This window comes from Agelaius tricolor, unplaced genomic scaffold, assembly GCF_023055355.1.
Source record: "Agelaius tricolor isolate 1412-34295 unplaced genomic scaffold, bAgeTri1.0.p SCAF_18, whole genome shotgun sequence".
Classification (NCBI taxonomy): domain Eukaryota; kingdom Metazoa; phylum Chordata; class Aves; order Passeriformes; family Icteridae; genus Agelaius; species Agelaius tricolor.
This window is the reverse complement of record NW_027269278.1, coordinates 16,370,996-16,392,025: the sequence shown is the minus strand read 5'-3', so window position 1 is coordinate 16,392,025 and position 21,030 is coordinate 16,370,996. Positions and strand designations below refer to the sequence as shown.

The 21,030-nt window shown below is 44.8% G+C and overlaps 1 protein-coding gene and 1 long non-coding RNA gene across 11 annotated transcripts in view; both read left to right on the top strand.

Annotated features, from left to right (window-relative positions):
- The first annotated feature begins 11,983 nt into the window (after window positions 1–11,983).
- Window positions 11,984–21,030, top strand: part of CPEB4 (cytoplasmic polyadenylation element binding protein 4) — a 38,191-nt gene continuing 29,144 nt past the window's right edge. For 4 of the 10 annotated variants that reach the window (XM_071443574.1, XM_071443575.1, XM_071443577.1 and 1 more), the window contains exon 1: window positions 11,985–14,786. In XM_071443574.1, coding sequence (XP_071299675.1) covers window positions 13,665–14,786 — 1,122 coding nt within the window. In that variant the 5' untranslated portion in view covers window positions 11,985–13,664. Of the gene's footprint in view, window positions 14,787–17,111; window positions 17,238–17,258; window positions 17,512–21,030 lie in introns of those variants that run through there. The other 6 variants (XM_071443580.1, XM_071443579.1, XR_011681702.1 and 3 more) reach the window with 5 other exon arrangements.
- On the top strand, window positions 17,518–20,769 carry LOC139597835 (uncharacterized). The gene is made up of 2 exons (XR_011681703.1): window positions 17,518–17,784; window positions 19,193–20,769. It is a non-coding gene; the product is annotated as an uncharacterized lncRNA (long non-coding RNA).

Here is a 21,030-nt window from a genome sequence, read left to right as displayed (position 1 = left end):
CTGGGCTGCAGGCTGCTGCAGACAGACCAGTCCCTTCTAAAATATTCCAAATTTTGAGCCCGTGATGCTTTTAAGCCTGTGAGCTTGTGGGGGGAGGCGATGCATCACACAGAGCACTGCCTCAGCTCTGACATCCCGAGCCTCTGGAATAAAGGAACAGCACAGCATTGCCTCTGTGGAGAGCTCCCTTCCTGGAACACTGAGTGGAGCAGCGAGGTGCTAACACAGCCTGCTCTCTCCTGATTGTGTTCCTGGAAAAGCTGCTCCATTATCAAGAACGTTTGCACCGACAGCACCAAAAGCCAACGAGGCTCTTGCTGGCCTTTAGTAATATCTTACTCAGCAGATGTTTCACTTCCAGCTCAGCAGAGTGGGCACTGCAGGCACACCAGCTGAAATACAATCTCTGTGCTGGAAAGACAGACTGCCAGGCTGTTCCATTGCAGACTAGGAAGGAATACAGAGCTGACAGCCCGGGCACTCTGCTCTGCACAGCTCGAGCTGCCATCGTGCTCTTGGCACTGCCAGCTTCTCTTTCCTGCTGAGAACGTTTGGTCCTTGTTCATTGTTCACAGCTGCTCTTGGGTTCCTCCTCCCCCACTCACCACATCTGCTGGAAAGGAGGATTTCCCAATAAAGGTGAAGAGGAGGGACTGGTACTCACGTTCCAGATCTAAATCAATTTAGCCAGCACTGCTCCAGCTAGGAAATCTGCTGCTGTTCTGTGTGCATGGTATAGTGCTGACAGACAATGCAGGGAGGAGCATTAACCCCCTGTGTCCCTTGCAGGAGGTTTACTATTCCAAAAGACATTTTTTTTCATTGAAGAAAAAGCCTTAAGCCTAAAAGCCTCTTTGAGATCTCAGACTGTCCTGGGTTTGTCCCTGTGAATGTGCCCTACAGAATCAGCACCAAGTGGGAAGCACAGTGAAGTTCTGGAGGACCCTCAGGTTTGGGCCAGAAGTTGAACTGTCACCTGAAATAAATGCATATGAAGGGTTCCTTTTTTAACCTGTATTGTTCATAGACATTTCTGAGTGTCCTGGGTCTGCCATTCACCTTATTCATGGGATCACTGGCTGCCTGTGACATAAGGAGGCTAATGACTGAGGCTCATCAGAAAATGGGAAAGACTCTTGTATCAGCAGATCTGAATGTCAGGCAGGGCTTCCCATCGCTTTCAAAACATGAGAGCTGAAACTTCCCAGAAATTCCAGTTGGTGCTGCAAAATCCAAACCTCACACCAGGGTCACACCTGGGGGAAGATCCCCCTGGCCCTGGGCTTTCACTGCAGCATTTCCATTTTGTCCGAGGCCTCTGCAGCCCCAGGAGCCGCAGCACTCCCACCACCTGTGTGGGGGCTGCTCTTGCCCTCAGGTGTGGCAGCCAGGGGTCCCTGGGTGTTGAAGGAACCTGTCTGGGGTGCCCAGGTGCAGTGCCAGGTTCCAGCTCCTCTCCTGCTGCTCTGCTGGAGGTAGATGCAAACATTGGGTTGCCAGCGCTGCTGCGTCACTGATACAAACAATTTTCATCAGGGCAAAAGCCCGGATGAAACCACCATGGCAACCAATTTTAAATAGAAACAATAGCCCAGCTCCTTCTCTGAAATAAAGGCACAGGACCCAGGGATCTGGTTCCATATTCCTACGGCAGACAACGCCATTTTTTGAGCATTCATATTTTCTGGGTTTTTATTGCATCTTTCAGAGCATCTCAACGAGCTGTTTGCAAATTCTGTGCAATAAATTCTGATGGAATGAAGCCATCTCTGTGGGGCCAGCAGCAGTCAGAGAGCAGCATGGTGGATAAAGCAAGTTCTTGCCAACTCCTTTATCTTTCCAGTTCCAGGATCTCTAAGTCTCACACAGAGAAATCAGTCCAGTTTTTCCCTTGAAGATCTGCAAAAAACAAACAACAAATCATTAAAACTGAAAAGATGAAATGCTGAATCATGCCTTCCACTCTTTGGAACCCTGTGTTCCACTGAGTCTAATTATTTCACACTTGCTACCTAAATCTTTGAGCAGTCTCTCCCAAGAATATTCACTATGAGGGTTGGAAAAAAATAAGTTCTGATGAACAGTCTAACAGGGGGACAATAGTTCTGGTCAAACTCCCTGGAAATTAATGTTGGCTTATCTCATAAGAATGGGATTTTATTTGGCCCAAACAACCTCAAGCAAAGTTGAAATTGCACTGAGGGCAGTACAGTCAACGAGCAGCTGCATGAGCGAAGAGAAACTGCCAGGAAATGTCAAACATAATTTTAAGCATTTAAACCAGTGTCTTTTGAGTATCTGAAATGAGGTGAAAATGCATTAAAATCCAACCAGATCCCTCTCTCTCCCTTGTTGCAGCCAAAACACCCTGAACAGAGTCAGTGGGTGCAGAAATAAGAAACTACATTTTGCTTTTGCTTAGGTAGTGGGGGTTTACTATTTTAAAAAAATCAAAATAAAAAATGCCTGACCTACAGCACATTCTGGAAGGGCACATATCAAATATCCTCAGCTCTTAATCTAAGAAGGAACTTCAGTGCTCTGGCATTGTTCTCCCCTGTGCCATTCTTATCTGACACGTAGTATCAGTTGCCAGAAACGCTGTGGGTTTATTCTGTACTTTGTATTCTAATATAAATGGAGCTGAATAGTTGTCATAGTCCTCTGGGCAGGGCTCCTTGCTGCTGCAGAGTTTAATATTGAGGTTGGCAGAACGAGGGTGGCTGATGTAATCCCTTCCATTACCGATATTTACAGCACACCACGCTACAATGCAAAGGTTTGCAGACTGGGAAGATGTGACAAGCCAAAAAGCCAAACCATTCCAAACTGGGCCTGGCCCTGCAGGGGTCAATTCCCCTCACTGGATGTTCACTGAAATGTCTTTTAATGCCTTCAGGAGCATTTGTGATGCAGAATTCAGGCATAAAGCACTGGTGGCAAAGTCCCCATTGCACACCCCACATGTGACTGCAGGTCTGACTTTAGAAAGAGCCAAGTGACTCAGGATCACCAGCAAGTGCTGTCCAGAGTCACTCCTGGGTTTCACCATTCTCTGGCCAAGCATCACAAGCCTTGGTGCATTGTAACCCAGGGGCCAGGGGCAGCACAGAGGAGGGTTTGTTCCTCTTTCCAGCAAACTCCTTCTACTCCTGCAGCAGACCAGGAGCTGATATAGTGACCTGCATGAGTCAGAAAACTACGTGCTGCCTATTTGTGCTTTCAAAGTCCAGGATAATTCCTTCCATTTCTTATTTACCTCCAAGTTTCATCAAACCTGCAATTTGTTCCTGAGGGGCAGAGCAATTTGTTCCTGAGGGGCAGAGCAGGGGCAGCTCTGATCTCTGCTCCCTGGGAGCCAGGGAAGGGCTGGGGCTGCGCCAGGGCAGGGTCAGGCTGGATTTTGGGAAAGGTTCTTACCCCAGAGGGTGCTGGCACTTCCCAGGCTCCCCAGGGAATGGGCACAGCCCCGAGGCTGCCAGAGCTCCAGGAGGGCTTGGACACCACTCCAGGGATGCCCAGGGTGGGATTTTGGGGCTGTGCAGGGACAGGAGATCCCTGGGATGATCCCTGTGAATCCCTTCCAGCTCAGGATATTCTGTGCTTCCACAAAACCTCCTCAAGCAGCTCTTTCAGGTTTGAGGGTGGGAGCTGAGTGACTCTCCACATGTTTAAGAGCCCACTTCTGTCCTAGAGCTCTCCTGCAGGATTTGCAGCATCTCTTCTGCAGAATCAGCACTTTTGTTGGTCTTAATGGAGCCACTTCTTGTGGAAGACACTGGAAAGGCTTCGTGTGGAAATGAGTAATTTCTATTCCAGAGAATACAGCCCACCCTGCCTGGTGCTTGTGATCTGATGTGAAAATAACTCTGCTGGTGTGCTGGGAATGCAGCATGGTGTTTCCCACACAGATGGGCCCAACCCAAGGGTTTTTCCCCCAAATTTCTTAAAGTTCAAAGGAGGTTAGAACCAAAGTGCTTCCCTGAACAGTATAATTTTGTGTTTTAGTTGCCATGGAAGTGGCAAAATTGACTTTATCAAACAAATGCTCTTTGCCATACCATCCAATCAGTTTCTTGCCATTTGCAATGACTTCCTTGTGCTGTTGGTAAAAATAATGTTGCTTTTCCAGTATGTCGTGTAAAGTGATTTCAGCTGTGTTTTTTCCACTCCTGACCTCTGCAATGCTTGCATTTCAGGCAATTTTATATATTTATTGATTACAGGAGGTACTGTTCTAATTTCTAGGAAGCAAGAACATAGCCCTTAAATCATCCAGACTCTGAAATGTTTTAATTTCCTCAAGTAAATAGAGCATATTTTGCCAGGAATCTTAAATGTATGATACATGGATTTGATTCCACTTTCACATAGGTCTTGTATAACTCTCTTCACTTCAGTGAAATTACTCCTGATTAGCATTGAGAAACAGGTCCAGAATATGGGGAGGGGAGTGGGTTAATGCCATTTTTTCTGACACTGAGTGCTCTAAAAGCACTCTGAGACTGTAAACCATTACCATTTCTCAGTAAATGCCCTCTGAGAGGACTGGGGAGGACTGAGGAGTTTTTAACCAGTAAATCACCTCTGTTCTTTCACAAAAGAGTAGAGATTTAGCCTTGTCCACCTCATGGCTGTCTGCTGATTACGTGGAGTCGGAAAACCGGCGTTCTTGTCATCTGCTGTGACCACAACTGCTGCCATGGGGTTAATTCCCTTCCTGGCAGCCTAGGTCTGGTCCTCTTCCCAGGCTTTGCAGGTTTTCCTGTCAACCAGGAAGGGAAGAGTTGTACAGAAGAGCTCTGCAGAGGTGGATGATGTGCCTGCCGCGCTCGTCGTGCCTCAGCGCCGCGGCACCAAGGATGTTACTCACCAACGGCGCCGTCAAACGCCCCCTCCTCAGTGACTGCTCCGAGTTATGAGCACTCCCAAAATAGGGCTGGATTTTCACAGTGATAATTGAGAGCCATAACTTTCCATCAGAGAGGCTCTGTAGGTGGGAGCAGCAGCACAGACAGCAGTATCAACAGAGTCAAGGCTTTTTGTCAGGATGTTATCTAATTTTATGGCAGTATTTATCCCATGATCCCATCAAGGTAGAGCCTTTCTTTAAGGGGTGTCTCCTGTGCACAATTTTGGACCCATCTTTGACCTATGTGAGAAAAACCCTATGGGGAGTTAAAAAAACCCGACTTTATGATAGCCCTAAGCCTTGGTTCAGGAAAATGTTCATATTCAGGAAGGGGTTTAAGCTTTTTGAACATTGTTGAATAGTGCTGGCTCCAGTGAACTGATGACTAGAAAAAAAATGTTCATGCAGGGTTTTGTTTTGCTTCAAAAGAACTTCCACTGCTCAGGAAACCCACTCATTAGCTCACTTCTGATGCAAATATCAGAATATTTAAATGCCAGTTAATAGCAGAGCAATATTCTCAGTCACTGGAAAAAATAATTGTTCTTCTTTTGGAGCTACGTGGCCAGAAAGGCTGAATCAAAGAACATTTATGGGTCACATTCTTATCTGGTGCTCTGCCACCTCCATCAAATAACACCAGAGCAGCACTGCAGCAGTTGCTGTTGAGATCAGAATCTGCATATAGAAATTGTGTCTCTCAAGTTCTCAAAGTACTGTTACATTTGAAGTCAAAGGGAAAAGAGAGAACAAATAACACAATTTACTGCTGCAGATTATTTTTATGCCTGTGTGCTCCACTTAAGAGAATACTCTGTAAATGACTTATTATCAAGAAAAGTTATTTGTTTGCACTAATCAAGCCTTAAACTTGGAGGCATAATACGGAACTAATTATTTTTAACTAACTAATCAACATGTTTCATTCATAAGTTGGGATTTATCAATATAGCACATGAAAGGAGAGAACATATTATTATTTCAATTTAGATAATATGCAAAAAGCAGTGTGTTTGTAATGACCTGCTTTCACTGAATATAATCAAGCTCCAAAGCTCTATTACAGGCTGGAAATAGCAGCAGCTTACTTTAATGAGATTTCTGGCTCTGGGCCCCAGCTGTTCTACGCAAGGCTCTCCCTTTGCTCTATGACCTACCAATATGTGCTGTCACCAGTAATGAGACAGGACCTATTTCCTAACATGGGGAAAAATTGGAAAGCACGAGTTCATTCTATTCTGAGGAAACACACCCTGTTCCCCCTGCAAGGCACGAGGAGGGCAACACTGAATATGCAACATGCCCCCCTTCCCTCGCCAGCAGAAATGTGACAGGAAACCCATCAGGTAAGGAACTCCAAGGGAAAACTGGAAGTCTCTCCTGAACTGCTTCCCTCAGCACACAGAGACCCAATATTCATTAAATTTATCCAGAATATCTTTGTCCCCTTCAAGGACCCCAGCAAAGGACCTCCCATTACCTGCAAGGCACAGGAAGGGGGAACAGTGGCAGCCATGGGCTCTGAATCTTATGGATTTTGTGGAATTACGCTCATCTCAGGGCCGCGTTGGGAATGTGCCAGGAGCCAAAGAGCTGCACTTAATTTGCCTAAAATGGAGCAGATTACCACTGCTCTCCTGTTTAATCATGGAGATGCAGTCTGGAGACTACAAATTCCAGCAAGCAATGCTCCAGAAGGAGAAAGGAGATCCAGGGGCTGGAGGTACTCTGGCTCCCAGGTGGAAAACAAGGCCAACCTCATTTTGATCTCTCTGAATTGGACTCCTAATATTGTTCTTTTTGCTTTTTTTATTATTATATACCAGACTAGTCAGAAATTCTGTTCTAGAAAATTTTTGATTAGCTACCATTTGGGGGGAAGGGAGGGTTATGCTATTTTTATTCTTAAGCTGTCACTTGAGTTCATTAACACTTTGCACGTGAATCTGGGTTTTTTAGGACAAGAAGCCTGTGTTTTCTTCCCCCGAATAACATTGTTAAGTATTTCAGGAATCTAAAATCCACAAACTATTTCTGTGCCCTGAATATAAACCTCTTTGGAAAAAGCCAACGAACATTTTAGACAGAAAATTGGAAGGCGTGCGCTTAATGCACTTTGAAATTAAATGATTTGATGCTTTTCAATTTGTCTTTTTGCCCTTCCCAAATACCCAAAGGCACTAGCCCACTTTGTAAATGAGCAGGCTATGAAATCTTACTTTGAGAAATGAAGGTGTCACTGAGTTGCAGTAAAAATTATACTCGGCACCGGCGTATTTCGCAAACCCTGACGAACTGGCCCCTGACACTGCCCTGCATTCCTCCTTTATTAAGAGAAATTAAATAAGCAGTTATTTATTTGAGAAGTGGAGGGAAAAAACTTCCAAACCCCGAGAGATTGAGAAGCTCAGTCTCCATGGGATAAACAGCTTCTTTCCCATGGAATTCATTGGATGGCCATTGCTCTCCAGGTGCCTCTGGTGGTGTCCCTGGACACGCTGTCCTTGCTCATCCCCTGGGTGCTTCTTCCCTCCAACAATTTCAGAAATAAGATTACAAAGTGAGTTTTCAAATTTGAAACTCTGTGCCTGTGTGGATTTTTTTTTTTGTCCAGCTCAAGGAAGAATTCTTAAATGAGAGAAGAAAAGCACATTTGCAAAGGTCACATCGACGGATTTTGAAGTGCAGTGGTAAGAAAACCACAGCCTTTGCAACACTACCTATTTCCTCTTCTCAATTATTTATGTATTTATTGTATTTTACATGAGCCATGGAAGCTAGAGGCATTTTTGCAGTGTCAGGTCATTCTAAAGTACATGCCATACAAAGAATAGGCCTAGAAAATAGTTGTATGTAATATTGTTCATTAATATTACATAATTACTGCACACAAAATAGTTCTCTGGGCAGTGATAAGGATTTTTTTCATAAAAACTAAAGACTCCAAGGCAATGTATTCCATTAAAGGGTTGCTTAACATATGAGGGTATATCAATATATAGTACTTTCACCCAGCTGCAGCAAAATGACGAAGCCAGCTTAGTCAAATGAAGGCATTAGCATGTATAATGTGCTTTACACAAGAGTTAAAAGGTTTATAAAATCATACTTTGATATTGCAATGACCAAGCTGAGATAGGATCTAGCAAACAGCAGTTTGCAGCTGCATCAGCACAAAAATGAACTGTTGGGTTTTCTCTGCAGTCTAGAGAACATTTTCTGCAGTCTTTGGAAATTGCTCTGGAATTAAAAAGTTTTCTGTATGTGTAGGCTAATATTAGCTACTGACAGCTTGCCTGGGGTTTTTAGTTCAGCCTTCCTGGAGCAATTGTTTAGGATAAAATGTTGATGCAGCTTTTCAGGTCTGTTGGCTGCTTTTATTACCACTGAATGTGAGCAAGTCCTGTGTCTTCTATGATACACCAGACCTAAAGGAATGTGGAGGAACATCTGAGTCACTAACAACCCCATAAATGATCCCTTTGAATTTTAATATATCCCACTGCACCCTTCCTAAAATCCCTGTGCTGTAAGTATAGGGTTAATTTTGACTTTAAATTTGATTTACTAAACTGTGTTAATATGCTGTTGGGTGGACAAGATACAGCAACAATGTTTAGTATAAAACTGAAGATCTGAACATCCTAATAGGTCTTTTGACATTCAAGAAAACATCAGTTGCTGTTTTTGAGACATAAGAAACAGCTGATAATTTTGCTTTCAGAAAAGAGATTTTTATCCTCTTTCTGCTCCTTTTCTTCTAAGGCAGAAGATGACTTAAATGAGACTTGAATTCTGTGTTTCCCCACCAACAGCGTGAAATAGATGCAGCAATCTGATGTTTCTGCAGCGTGAGCAGTGTCAGCGTTTGATGTTCGGGTGTTGAGTCACCAAGGGCTCACCTTTCCCTCCGGATGACACCGTGACAGCTGCAACCAGCAGATGCCTGAGAGCTGGCAGTGCTTTGATTTAAAAAAGAGAGGGTTGCTGGCAAGGCATTTTCACAAGGAGTTCCTTCTCAGCTCTGCAAGTCCTTTCACTTCTCAGCTCAATGGGACCTTGATTTGATAACACTGGGAGCGTATCACAAACAGCACATCTGCTGTGCCAGGATGAGCTGTGTGACTGAGCTGGAGAGCTGCTTCCTGGGGATCCCACTTGCTTTCAGGTTCAGTTTATCTGTGAGCTTATCCTACTAAATTATCATTAGAAATTCCACCTCTTGCGAGGCACACGGCCTTTTGAGCACACCTGACAAACTGAGGATGTTCCCCTGTGCTGTGTTTCAGTGGGTGTGGGGCACTGAAAGGCTGAGCAAACCACAGACCTCAGGGTGACCTTATCACTCTCTGCAGCTCCTGAAATGTGCCTGTGCCCAGGTGGGGCTGGGCTCTTTCTCCAGGCAGCACCGAAACAGGACACAGCCTCAAGGGAAATATAGGTTGGATATTAGGGAAAAGTTTTTCACAGAAAGGGTGATAAAGTTCTGGAATGGCTGCCCATGGATGTGGTGGAATCCCCATCCCTGGGGGTGTTTAACAAAGCCTGGATGTGGCACTGGGTGCCAGGGTTTAGTTGAGGTGTTGGACTGGATGATCCTGAAGGTCTCTTCCAACCCAGTGATTCTGTGAATTCTGTGATTCTGTGATTGCTTCTGACTGACCAAAAGCAAGCACATGCATTTCTCTACATCAGTTCAGCCACGCTCAGTTTTTCCTGTGACCTGAGTCACATTCAAGCGTTTATTATGTGACATTCACAGCGAGAGTGGCAGAATAAAAACAGGCTAAGAAATCTAATCCTCAGAGGAGAGCAGTATGTTCCCACTTGGGGTTTAGTCTCACAGTGAAGAGGTTGTTAAGGGGTTTGTGATCCTGGAGATTGATGCTGGGGGGAGCCTGGGTAGAGCACAGAGCCATTGGCAGTCCTCAGCTAAAGCTGCCTCATGATGGCAGCTGGAATGGCCAGAGGAATCCTCTCCTCCAAGGAACCCAGAAGAGTTAAAGTGCTTCCAGAAATGAATCCATTAGATGCTGATGGTGATTAGCAAAAAGTACCGTGATGACTTGTAGTACTTCAAATGTCATTCAGACTGAAACCTCTCTCAGGTGAAAAGTGCTGGATACATCAGGATTGAGCTGCAGGGACCGATCTGGGGGATGTGGCAGCAAATCTGGGCAAGAATCTCACCAGTGTTTGTGAGCAAATGCTACTGAGAGAACTCCCCCCTTTCCTTCCCATTTCAAAAGTCTTGAATACTTACTTTTGTGGTGAAGGTTTTCCAATTATTTGAATCTTATGTTTCAAATTTTGTCCAAAAGTTAGGTCATGGCATAAGCTACAGCAAAATCAGTGTGATAAAGGGGTTAATTTGACTCTACAGGGATTTGAGCTTACAGCTGGAGTGATTTAAAAAACTGGAGCAACCTGGTTTACTGGAAGGTGTCTCTGCCATGGCAGGGGTTGGAACGGGATGATCTTTAAGGTCTCTTCCAACACAAACCATCTGTGATTCTGTGACCCTGTTGTCCTCTCTATTCTTTGAGACTCTCTTTACATCATCCAGCCACCAAAGTGAGAATTTCCTCACAGGTGGTTAAATCCACTTATGGACAACCCTGACTTTCTTCATTAATTTATTATTCTTGGTAAATAATGCCTGCAATCCCTGCACATTGGTCAGGCATTTTTCTCAAAGAGGTTGAATAAACAGCCATGAATCCTGCTGGGCAGCTGAACCATCCCAGCACTGGCCCTTGAGGAACCTCCCATGGTTTCAGCAAACAATGTTTGTCAGGCAAAGTGATTAAAGTCAGATTTTAGAAATTCTGCTCGTATCACTCCAGTCCATCTGCATCTACCCTAATGCACTGCAAGGGTGTGCCTGAAATTAAATTAAGGCCATAGACTCAGTCTTTCCCAAACTATTCGTGGAACAGCAATCTGCTGCTGGAGCCAGGTCCGTGGCGTCCGGACAGAAATGCTGTTAACCCTGAGCCATAAGATGATGATAACAACATTATGACTAGAAAAATGCAGAGGAAAATAATGCCCAGTATCAGATGAGCTCACAGAAGTTGCAAACAGTAAACAAAAGGGGAAATTATAACCCAGTCATTGCATTTTCACAATGACGTTTTCACTGACTGTAAACAAGGCCGTTTTCACATATAGAAACAAGGTGTCTGTGATTGCGGAGAAAAAGGTTTATTTAATAAAATTTCTGGGAAATACTTGGTTTGGTAAAAGTATCATCCAAATTACAGTCGTGTCTGACAAAGAGTCTGTGAGCAAAGAGGACAGCCCTCTACTAAGAGAAAACTTTTGAGGAAATGTCTCTGCATATTTCCTTTTAAACTTGATTTTTCTAATGGTGAACCTACATATACTTATTTAAATGTCACTATATTTTGATATTAATTTCTGAACTATATTTTCATTTGCATGCTGTAATATGTCGGTGTGCAAAAACAGCGCCCATCCCCAAAATGAATTAGTGTATAAACCAGATCTGTAGTAAACAGACTTTTTGATTCTTGCCCTTGGACTACTTAGGTTGCATGGACGGAATAAATTGTTCCCTGTGAGGGCGGTGAGGCCCTGCCACAGGCTGCCCAGAGAGGCGGTGGCTGCCCCATCCCTGGAGGTGTCCAAGGCCTGGTTGGACGGGGCTCGGAGCAACCTGGGACAGCGGAAGGTGTCCCTGCCATGCAGGGGGTGCAGTGAGGAGCTCTTTACGGTGGCTGCGAGCGCGGCCGCTGTCTGTGACACCGGGCTCCGACAGTGACAGGTGACGCCCTGCCCTGCACAAACATGGCGGCCGCCGCGCTCCTCACTCCAAGATGGCGGCACCGCCGGCATCCGCCTGACCTCCCGCCCACACCTAAGATGGCGGCGGCGCCGCGGGCGGTGCGCGCCCAGCCCCGGGGTGGCCACCCCGGCCGGGGAGTCCCTGCCCGCACCAAAGATGGCGGCGCGGCGCCGGGCGGAGCCGGAGCCGGTGCCGGGGGCGGGCCGGGGGCGCGGCCGCCACCGCCCCGGAAGCGCCGCGCGGCCCCCGCCAGCTGGTTGTCATTTGGTGCGGCCGCTCGGTCCGGGCGGCACGGGCTGGGCAGCGGCCGCGCGGGGACCAGCGAGGCACCGGCTGCGGCGGCCGCCGGGGGGGTGGGGGGCGGGGAAGGCGGCAGAAAAAAACACACGGAAAAAGACGCAAAACGAGGCGGCGGCAGCGGGGGCTGCGCGCCGGGGACACGTCGCCGGCTACCGAAAGCTGTCGATCGCCTCGTCCTTCCAGCTCCCCGCAGCATCGAGCCCGCGGAGACCCCCCCCGGTGCGGCCGGTACATGAGGGGCACGGCCCGGCCGCAGCCCAGCCGAGCCGCCGCAGGGCAGGGAGCGCCCCGAGCCGCCGCCGGAGCCCCGAGCGCTGCGCCCCGAGACAGAGCCTGCCCCGACCCCGCCGGGCGACCCGGGAGAGCCGCTTAAACACCTTCCATGGGGGAGAGAGGAGCCCGGCCGGCCGCGCCTTCCCCTCCCTGCCGGAGGCTGCTGCGCTGCTGAGGTAAAACCCCTCCTGCCTTGCCCGGCTCGAGCGAGGGCGGGGGACGCGCGGGGCACCCACAGCCCGGCCCCGCTGGATGCCGAGTGCCTGAGGAGGGAGCGCGTTCCGGGGGCTCGCTGGGCTGCGGGAGCCGCGATTCCCGGGGAAGGAGGCGAGCCCCGCACCACAAAACACCTTCCCGGCAGCAGAGAGCGAGAAAAAACCTCCTTCCCCTTCCTCCTGCACAACTCGCTGTCCCCTCCCTTCCCTTTCCCGAACGGTGAACGCTGATTTCTGAGATGAAAACCTTCCTCCTCGGACAGTCAGGACTCATATGAAGGACACGCAAATATTGGATCATAAATAAGAAGCGAGTCTGGCGAGCTCAGAAACCCAGCCCAGAAGGAGCAGCATCAAGAATCCACCCTTCTCCTGCACAACTCACTCCCCACCAACACACAGAGAATACTGATTTCCTGAGATAAGATCTTACCCCTTTAAACAACCACACACGCACACACACGGTGTATATTATTGCTAAATATAATAGGTTAAACCCCAGCAGCACGGGATAAAGCCTCTTCTGCAACTCACTCCCCCATTTCACCCTTCTGAATGCTGAGATCCTGAGGTAAATTTTTCCCTTGTCCACAGCAAAGACTCTCTTTTTGAACAGGACACAAATATATATTAGATTATAGAGATGTATTAAATTATTCCAGATTTAAATCTATTTTTTGCTGCCAAGGGGTTGAGGGACCAGACGTCATTGTATTTTTTTTTTCTTCCCTCTTAACTCATTTATGGGCGAGTCAAGGCTGCTGAGGAGGAAAAAAACAGGATAGTTAGAATCTCTTTATCCTTATTTCCCAGAAGCTTATTCTCTCATTGCTGTGCATTTCCTTTAGAAAAAGGAAACCTCTTATTTTGTGAACCAAAGATTTATTTTTCCCTTCCTCCTGGCCAAAGGAAGGAAACGGACGCAAATTGACACATTGAAATAGTCAAAGAGATCTATCTTTTGCAAAAAGAAAAGAAAAAAAATAAAAAAGCAAACATCTTTATCCAAATCTGAAATAAATAGCGTGGAGGGAGACACTGGAATATCTAGCGAAAACCAGGATACTTGCTAATCTTGCCTCACAAGAGGACAAGCTAAACACTAAACATCAACTTGTTCTTGCAGGGAGGATTCAAACCCTAAATATAATAAATGGGGGATTACGGGTTTGGAGTGTTAGTGCAAAACAACACTGGAAATAAGTCAGCTTTTCCAGTCAGATTTCATCCACATCTGCAGCCTCCACACCATCATCAAAATGCAACCCCCAGCCCTGCTGCTTTTATAAATAATAACACAGCTGCCAATGGCAGTAGTGCTGGGTCAGCTTGGCTCTTTCCTGCTCCAGCTGCCCATAATATTCAGGATGAGATTCTGGGGTCAGAAAAATCTAAAACTCAGCAACAGGAAAAGCAAGAGTCCCTAGAAAAACAGCAGCTTTCCCCTGGTCAAAGTCAGGAAGCAGGCATGCTCTCTGAACCTGAGAAAGCTAAAACTGAAGAAAACCAGGGTGATAATTCTTCAGAGAATGGCAATGGGAAGGAGAAAATAAGAATAGAATCGCCGGTTTTAACAGGATTTGATTACCAAGAGGCTTCGGGGCTCGGTACTTCGACACAGCCCTTGACATCCACCGCATCTTCTCTGACTGGTTTTAGTAACTGGTCTGCAGCTATTGCTCCTTCTTCCTCTACAATAATCAATGAAGATGCAAGTTTTTTCCACCAGGGAGGGGTCCCTACTGCCTCAGCTAATAATGGTGCTCTGCTGTTTCAGAATTTCCCACATCACGTCAGCCCTGGCTTTGGCGGTAGCTTTTCCCCCCAGATCGGACCCCTCTCCCAGCACCACCCTCATCACCCCCATTTCCAGCATCATCACAATCAGCATCAGCAACAGAGGAGGTCTCCTGCAAGTCCTCACCCACCTCCATTCACCCACAGAAATGCTGCTTTTAATCAGTTGCCTCATTTGGCCAATAATCTTAACAAGCCACCTTCTCCGTGGAGCAGCTACCAAAGCCCATCGCCCACCCCGTCCTCCTGGAGCCCCGGCGGCGGCGGCTACGGCGGCTGGGGAGGGTCCCAGGGCCGAGACCACCGCCGGGGACTGAACGGAGGGATCACCCCCTTGAACTCCATCTCGCCCTTAAAGAAGAATTTTGCAAGTAATCATATCCAGCTGCAGAAGTATGCACGACCCAGCTCAGCCTTCGCTCCCAAATCCTGGATGGATGACAGCTTGAACAGAGCTGACAACATTTTTCCTTTTCAGGTGAGCGCACTCTGTTGTATCCATAAAAAAAAAAAATCTAAAAACCAAACCTCCCCAAAGAGTATTAAAATGCCCTGCTTGTGGGATTTCTGTGCTTGCAACTGAAAAAAACCATATGGCTAACTCAAAATGTCATAGTGGGAATGATCCTCCAAGCTGTGATTCATGGGGTTTTTTTTAACAGTGATGGTCATAAATATCTATTGCACACCAGCCATCTGTATTGGCCACTTTGCTTCAGCATAACACTTACACACAGAAATAGCCAATGGAGAAATTCACTGACAAGTATTTCAACAAAGAGGAAAAAGGAGAAAAAAAAAAGTGCCTGGTGGAGTATGAGAGATCTGAGGCCTTTGAAGGCATTCAGCAATGTACCACATCTGAGAAAAAGTATGGAGTGATTTTATTTGGTTTTACAGTATCACATGGGCTTGCAGTGCAACATAATTTTTGTAGCATTTTTGGGGGAAACTTCGCTTTCTACAAATGATGGTAATCAGTGCAGTTTGCTCTCCTCAGGAATGGCAGCAAATTTTGGTTACAGGCCATTAAATCAGCACTAAAAATAGATGTGGATGAGATCAGTTGGTGGTCTCCTGTATTTTGCTGTGGCCTTCTCCTGGCAGGAGGCAGGTTGTCTGGCAGCTCAGCCTCTCCTTCTGGGCTGACTTGTTATGAATTTGAAAAGAACTCTGTATAATGTTGAACCTAATTTGCAGTAGGAATTAAACCAGAAGTCCCCTTCTTTTCATCTGACCACCAGTCAAACCCAGCTTTTATGTGTGTGTGCGCTTTCTGTAAACTCCTTTAGGGTGAATTAAAAGACCCAAGAGTTCTTTTACATTTCCAGGGTTGTTTTTCAAGCTCTTCAAATGAGGGCAAAAGTAAAATTCTCAACGTGATTGCAGTATTTCTTGCCATGCTGCAAGAACCGGGGTGACCTACTTAAATACAATTTCAGAGATACAAACTGTGCAATGTGTCTCATGATGGAAAGAAACAGAAATTCATTGAAGAGTGACTTTGTGGATGTGGGGATAGTTGGGTTCTTTGCAGACTGCAGGTTTTTGGTGGTGTGCAGGCCCTGCTGACAGCACAGCAGCTGCTGGCAATAACTTTCCTTCAGAGCCTTTTTTTTCTGCTGCAGTGCTACTGACTGGTTCACTATCAGGTAGAGCCCTTCCAAATTTAGAAAGCAGAGTAATAATTGATTTTAATGTCAGGATTTATAATGAATACAGTGAAGCTGAGTCCAGCATACTCAATTTATCCAGTGAAAGCATTAGAAAAAGGGACCCAGCTGGAGCTGGTCTTTTTTCAGCCTCACTGCAGCGAGCCTTGGCTCACGGTTTGATTCACTCTGTACCCTGACACGTAGCTGATGTTGAGAGTGACAGAATGAGATCAAGTGTGTCCTTGCTGCTGTGTGTAAGCCCCAAATATATACACAGGCAGAGCAATGTGCTTGGATTGGCATCAAGGAAATTTCAGGAAACTGGCAAAGTCAACCTTGACTTCTGGATGGTGTTCCAGACACAGAATAGCAGACACATGTAGTTTGATCATGGTAAAGAAATCATTTTGGTGTAGCACGTTGGTGTCTGTTTACATAAACACTCTGATGGAGCTGTACATGTCAAGACCAAGTCTGACACTCCTTCATGCCAAGAAAAGGAAAGTGTGGAGGGAAGTGCTCTCCAGTCCTTTGCCATCACTTGTGTGAAGAAAAGGGCAGGGCAGCAGAGCAGGACTTCAGCACTGCAGCCCTAGAAAGATGCTGATTAATTTTGAAGCCATCTTGGACAACTTTTTTTTTTCTTTTGTAGAAAATCTTGAGCTCTTTTGGTCACTTTAGCTGAGTGTTGAAAGCACAGTGAATTTTTGAATCACTGGAAACAAATGATGTAAAATTTGACCTTTGATGTCTTTTTATTTTTTTTTCTTGACTATGCTGATTCTATTCCTGACTCAAAGGAGAATTTTGCTTATTACATATTTGTGTTCATGCATCTCTCTCTGTCTTTCTCTCTCTCTCTGCCCCTGAAGTATCCTTGCTGATGCAATCATGTACTGGACAAGGCTATTTTGTTACTGGAATCTTCTTAGATTCCTGTTTAGGAAATAATTGAAAGCTGTCTTTGCTGCAGCAACATAAAGGAGTAATTTGATACAACAATCCCTTTCATTTAATATTTATGTTTTGCTGCTTAAATCATTAACAAGTGGTGCTGCAATCTAGTGAAAATGAGTTTCTTTAGAAGGCAAAATGTAAGCCAGCAATTGCAAATATTTGGGGATCGCTTTCTTTTTTCTTTTCCTCAGAGGTTGTGTCTGTTCCAGAGCCTGGTGGCACACAGGATTCTGGCTGTGTTTTGATGGAAATCTTGGGGTGACCGGGACCAAAAGCTCTTTTCCTCTTTGGAGAGGATGGCGTCACATAATTTCCCTGTAAGCCACTGATGTGAACTCCTGCTCCCTTCAAACATCCCTGCCCATCCCATGGGATGAAATGGGTGCTCCAAATGGTGCAGATGAAAGGAAAATACTGTGGTGATCAGTTTGATAACCTTGCAATTTGATGATGCCTTGCCTTGGCACTGAGAGCTGCATGCAAACCCTGTGCTCTCTGCTCTGAGTGTTTTGCATTTGGAATCCTGTCTCCTGCAATTCCCAAACGACGCTGGCTGTAGGAACCTCTTGCAGGGATGGAACTGGCAGCAAGGTCAGAGAAGACTTAACCAGATCTGTTAATGAAATTAAGTTTTGATGTTGTGCTTTAGCCACTGGGCAGGCTCCCCCCTTCAAAGATCTTTTGAAAAGAGAAAAGCCATTGTTCTTTGTGTGTTCGTTTGAAAAGGAAATGGTCTCCAAATGAAAAAATGGTTCCTGAATTCAAATTAAAAGGCAAAAAAACCCGGAGTCTTTTGGCTCTCACAGCCTTCCATGAGAATTAATATATGAAAATGCTTTGAGTGTGACTGTGGCACCTTACCAAGTGAGTGATTTTTAAGAATAATTCCTTGTCCTTCTCTCCCAGCAGCACTGACAAACTTGGTGCTCAGTAATTGCGTTTCACGGCAGCGCTGCCTTCAAGATTGTTTTGGCTTTCCTTTGGCTGTGTACTTGCACTTCCTCATGAGTGGAACATCCTGCCTGTTATGCAATGCATAAATCTTGCTTTGATAGGCATTTCCAGCTTTCCAGATCTCATCTTCAGTGCGTGATGATGTTTTTTAAATGGCTCTCTGAAGGCACAAGCAAGTGAAGCAATAACGCTCAGCTTTCTGTAAAAATGCTTAAAAAGAATTTGTGTTTCTTCCTGGAATCAGGCTCAAAAATAACTGCCCATTTCAAAGAATTTTGTACATGAGAGCAGTTCATTGTATCCACTTGTTCAAAATGTTTTTTCCTTTCTTCCCCAGTGGCTGGTTTCCAAGTATATAACCCCTTCCAAATCCAGCCAGGGCCTGTGCCAGGGAGACTTGCTCTTCCCCCAGGCAGATATGGAATGTTTGAGAAAACACATTCGTGATTACAAAACGTGTTTGAATTCCGACCTCTACGTCAGCATTTGTTTGCCCATAGAAATGGCCTGATTTAAGAAGTGCATTAAATAAATTCACAGGGAGCTGGAATTAAAAAAATAGCCTCTTGAGTGAGTTTGTCAAACTTTCCTCTTGAAGGGATCTTGCAAATAAATTTCTTTACCATTCCTCTTTGTTTTAATGTTTGGGTTTGAGGAACCTTTTCATAACTCGTGATAGCTGGCTGCACAAAAAGAGCTTATTTGTTTTGCAGAATTTAATTTTTTTTTATTCTAGCAACAGCAATTATTCCCAATCATTTCAAGGTATCATTTGAAAACAGGGCAAATCCTTGAAGCTGGGTTTTTAAAGCCATTCCCCCATTCTTCTGCAAGTCCATCAGCTGTGCAGTAATTAGTGTTTGGTGTGCTGTTCCCCACAGCTACTGATCTGTGGGATTAGCAGCACTCTAATGTGGTATGACATGCACAAGTTAAGTGCTGTGGAAGTTAACACTGTTCTTGTTTTATAAACTTACTACTGACGTTCATACTTGGGCTTTGGCCCTCCTGGGTGTTTTTGACCTCAGGGTTCCTGTTTAAAGAGAGCTTTTGTTAAGAAGCTATTTGAATTATGTTTGTCTTTTTCCTAAGATTAAAAGGGAGCACTCTTATTAAGCATTTTGCTTTGAAAGTCGCAGCCCAGCAAAGAGTGAGAATGCAAGATATTGTGGAAAATCATTGTGGAAGATGCATGATAAACTTAATGTGCAGCTAAAATAGAATCACACATTACAACCATTTCCAGTAAAGGTTTGTCATTTTTAACACTTAAAAAGTTGGACTAAACTTGGTGCTTTGTGCCACTTCATTTTTCCAGCTTTCTTATTGTTCCCTGGTGAAACTATAAAAGATGATCTGGGCAGAATGCAGCAACATCCTTTCAGGAAAAACCTGTTTATTCAAAGCCTTTAATTCACTGGATCCTGGACTGGGAGCTGGAATACAGGCTGCTGGGAAGGAGGAGAAGCTTCCCCAGAAGCAAAATCCAGTCCAAATTTGTGTTGCAATTGAAAGAGAAATGTGGAAGTTGTGTTTATGATGATAAATATGGTGATACTGGCTCTCCTGTGCCTGAGCCACGTGGCTTTGGAGTTGTGGGAAATGGGAACAGGGTTTCAGAAAGTTTCAGGCTTCTCCTGCTGTAATTAAGGTACAAATGTAGCTGTGAGGTTTTTGATTTGCACAAATGTTCTGGTTGGACAAAGATTTAAACATCTAAAACAAGCCCCACTTGTACAACTACACCTCCTCCATAAATGCTGATCAATAAATTGCTTAATGCAATGACATCTTTTGCATTATTATTACTGATGCCTTAGACTTCAGATCAACCTTCTTTTAAGAGATCAGGCCCAGCCTTAGCTACCAGCAAGTGTTCAAACCTTGATTTTTGGTGCAGTTTGGGATTTACCACTGGGAGGCCCATCCTGGGAAGTGCTCTAAGGTTCTGGCATCTTAATTATTCAGGTGAAGGTAATGCTGTGGGTGCAGACTGAATATAGTGACTTTATAAAGAGTTAATAGTTAAATTAAATGTGAATTTTTCTGATGTGCAGGGCAATGAATGCATGGGATTTTTAAATTCAAAGTATGATACTCCTGTGCAGGAAAAATTCCTGTGGAATTTCTTTTGCATGGGAGGATGACCCATTGTATGTCAGACATGTTATGCACCAAGTGACTTTGTTTTAGGGATGAAATATAAACAGGGATGAAAAATAAAGTTAGAATAGGGATTAGAATTTAATTGTTTTGTAGGCAGAGATGGCCAGGGTAGAGTTCACAAATGGTTTGTTGGTTATTGTAGACATTTACAGGCTCAAAACTAATTTTTCACCAGATCTGGAGTCTGTCACCTCTTGTACATTGTGCAAACAGCTCTGCTTATTCCAAATTATGTTTAATGAATCTCTTCTGGGATGTTGGCTGAAATTTTCAACACAGTCATGTATTAAGACTGCAGGTTGATTTCTTTCTTTTTTTGGTTGTTTTGTGGCTTTAGTTTGTTTAATTTGCTTTGTGCTTTGTTTGTTTGGGTTTTCTTTTTCCAATTTTTTTATTGTGTTCTCATGTTTAGCTGATGTCTGTACGCTTCAGTTCTGTTTCCCAAGGGTAAAGCTGTGTAGCCTTTGAGCCCTCTGATAAATCAACATTTTAGATACCCTAAACAAACTTGTGTAAAGCCAAGTTCTCTTGGAACCCAGGTAAATAATATCAGGCTGTGGTTGCCACGTTTTGTTACTGAATTGTGCACACTCTGCTTTCGGCCAGGGTAGTCATTATTACCCCTGTATATTTTCTTTATCAATAAATAAGTGTAAAGCAGCAATACAGCTCCAAAGTGCTGTAACTTTGGGAATTGCTCCATTAAAACCATCACCATATTGTTTTTAATTCTCTCTACATGAAATCTTTTCAAGAAAACATTTTTTTCCCTAAGTTCAGTGTGGTTTTTCTGGTAAATAAGCAATATGTATCTGAGAAAAGCTCACATTTAGCTACTGGTTTGTGATCAATATTTTGATTATTAGAGCTATTTTTGGATTCATTATTAGAACTATTAGATGGATTAGCTAATTTTTAGATGGATTATTAGAGCTATTTTTGGATTAGAGTTTTTGGGATGAAATGCAGAGTTATAAATTTCTTCAGGGG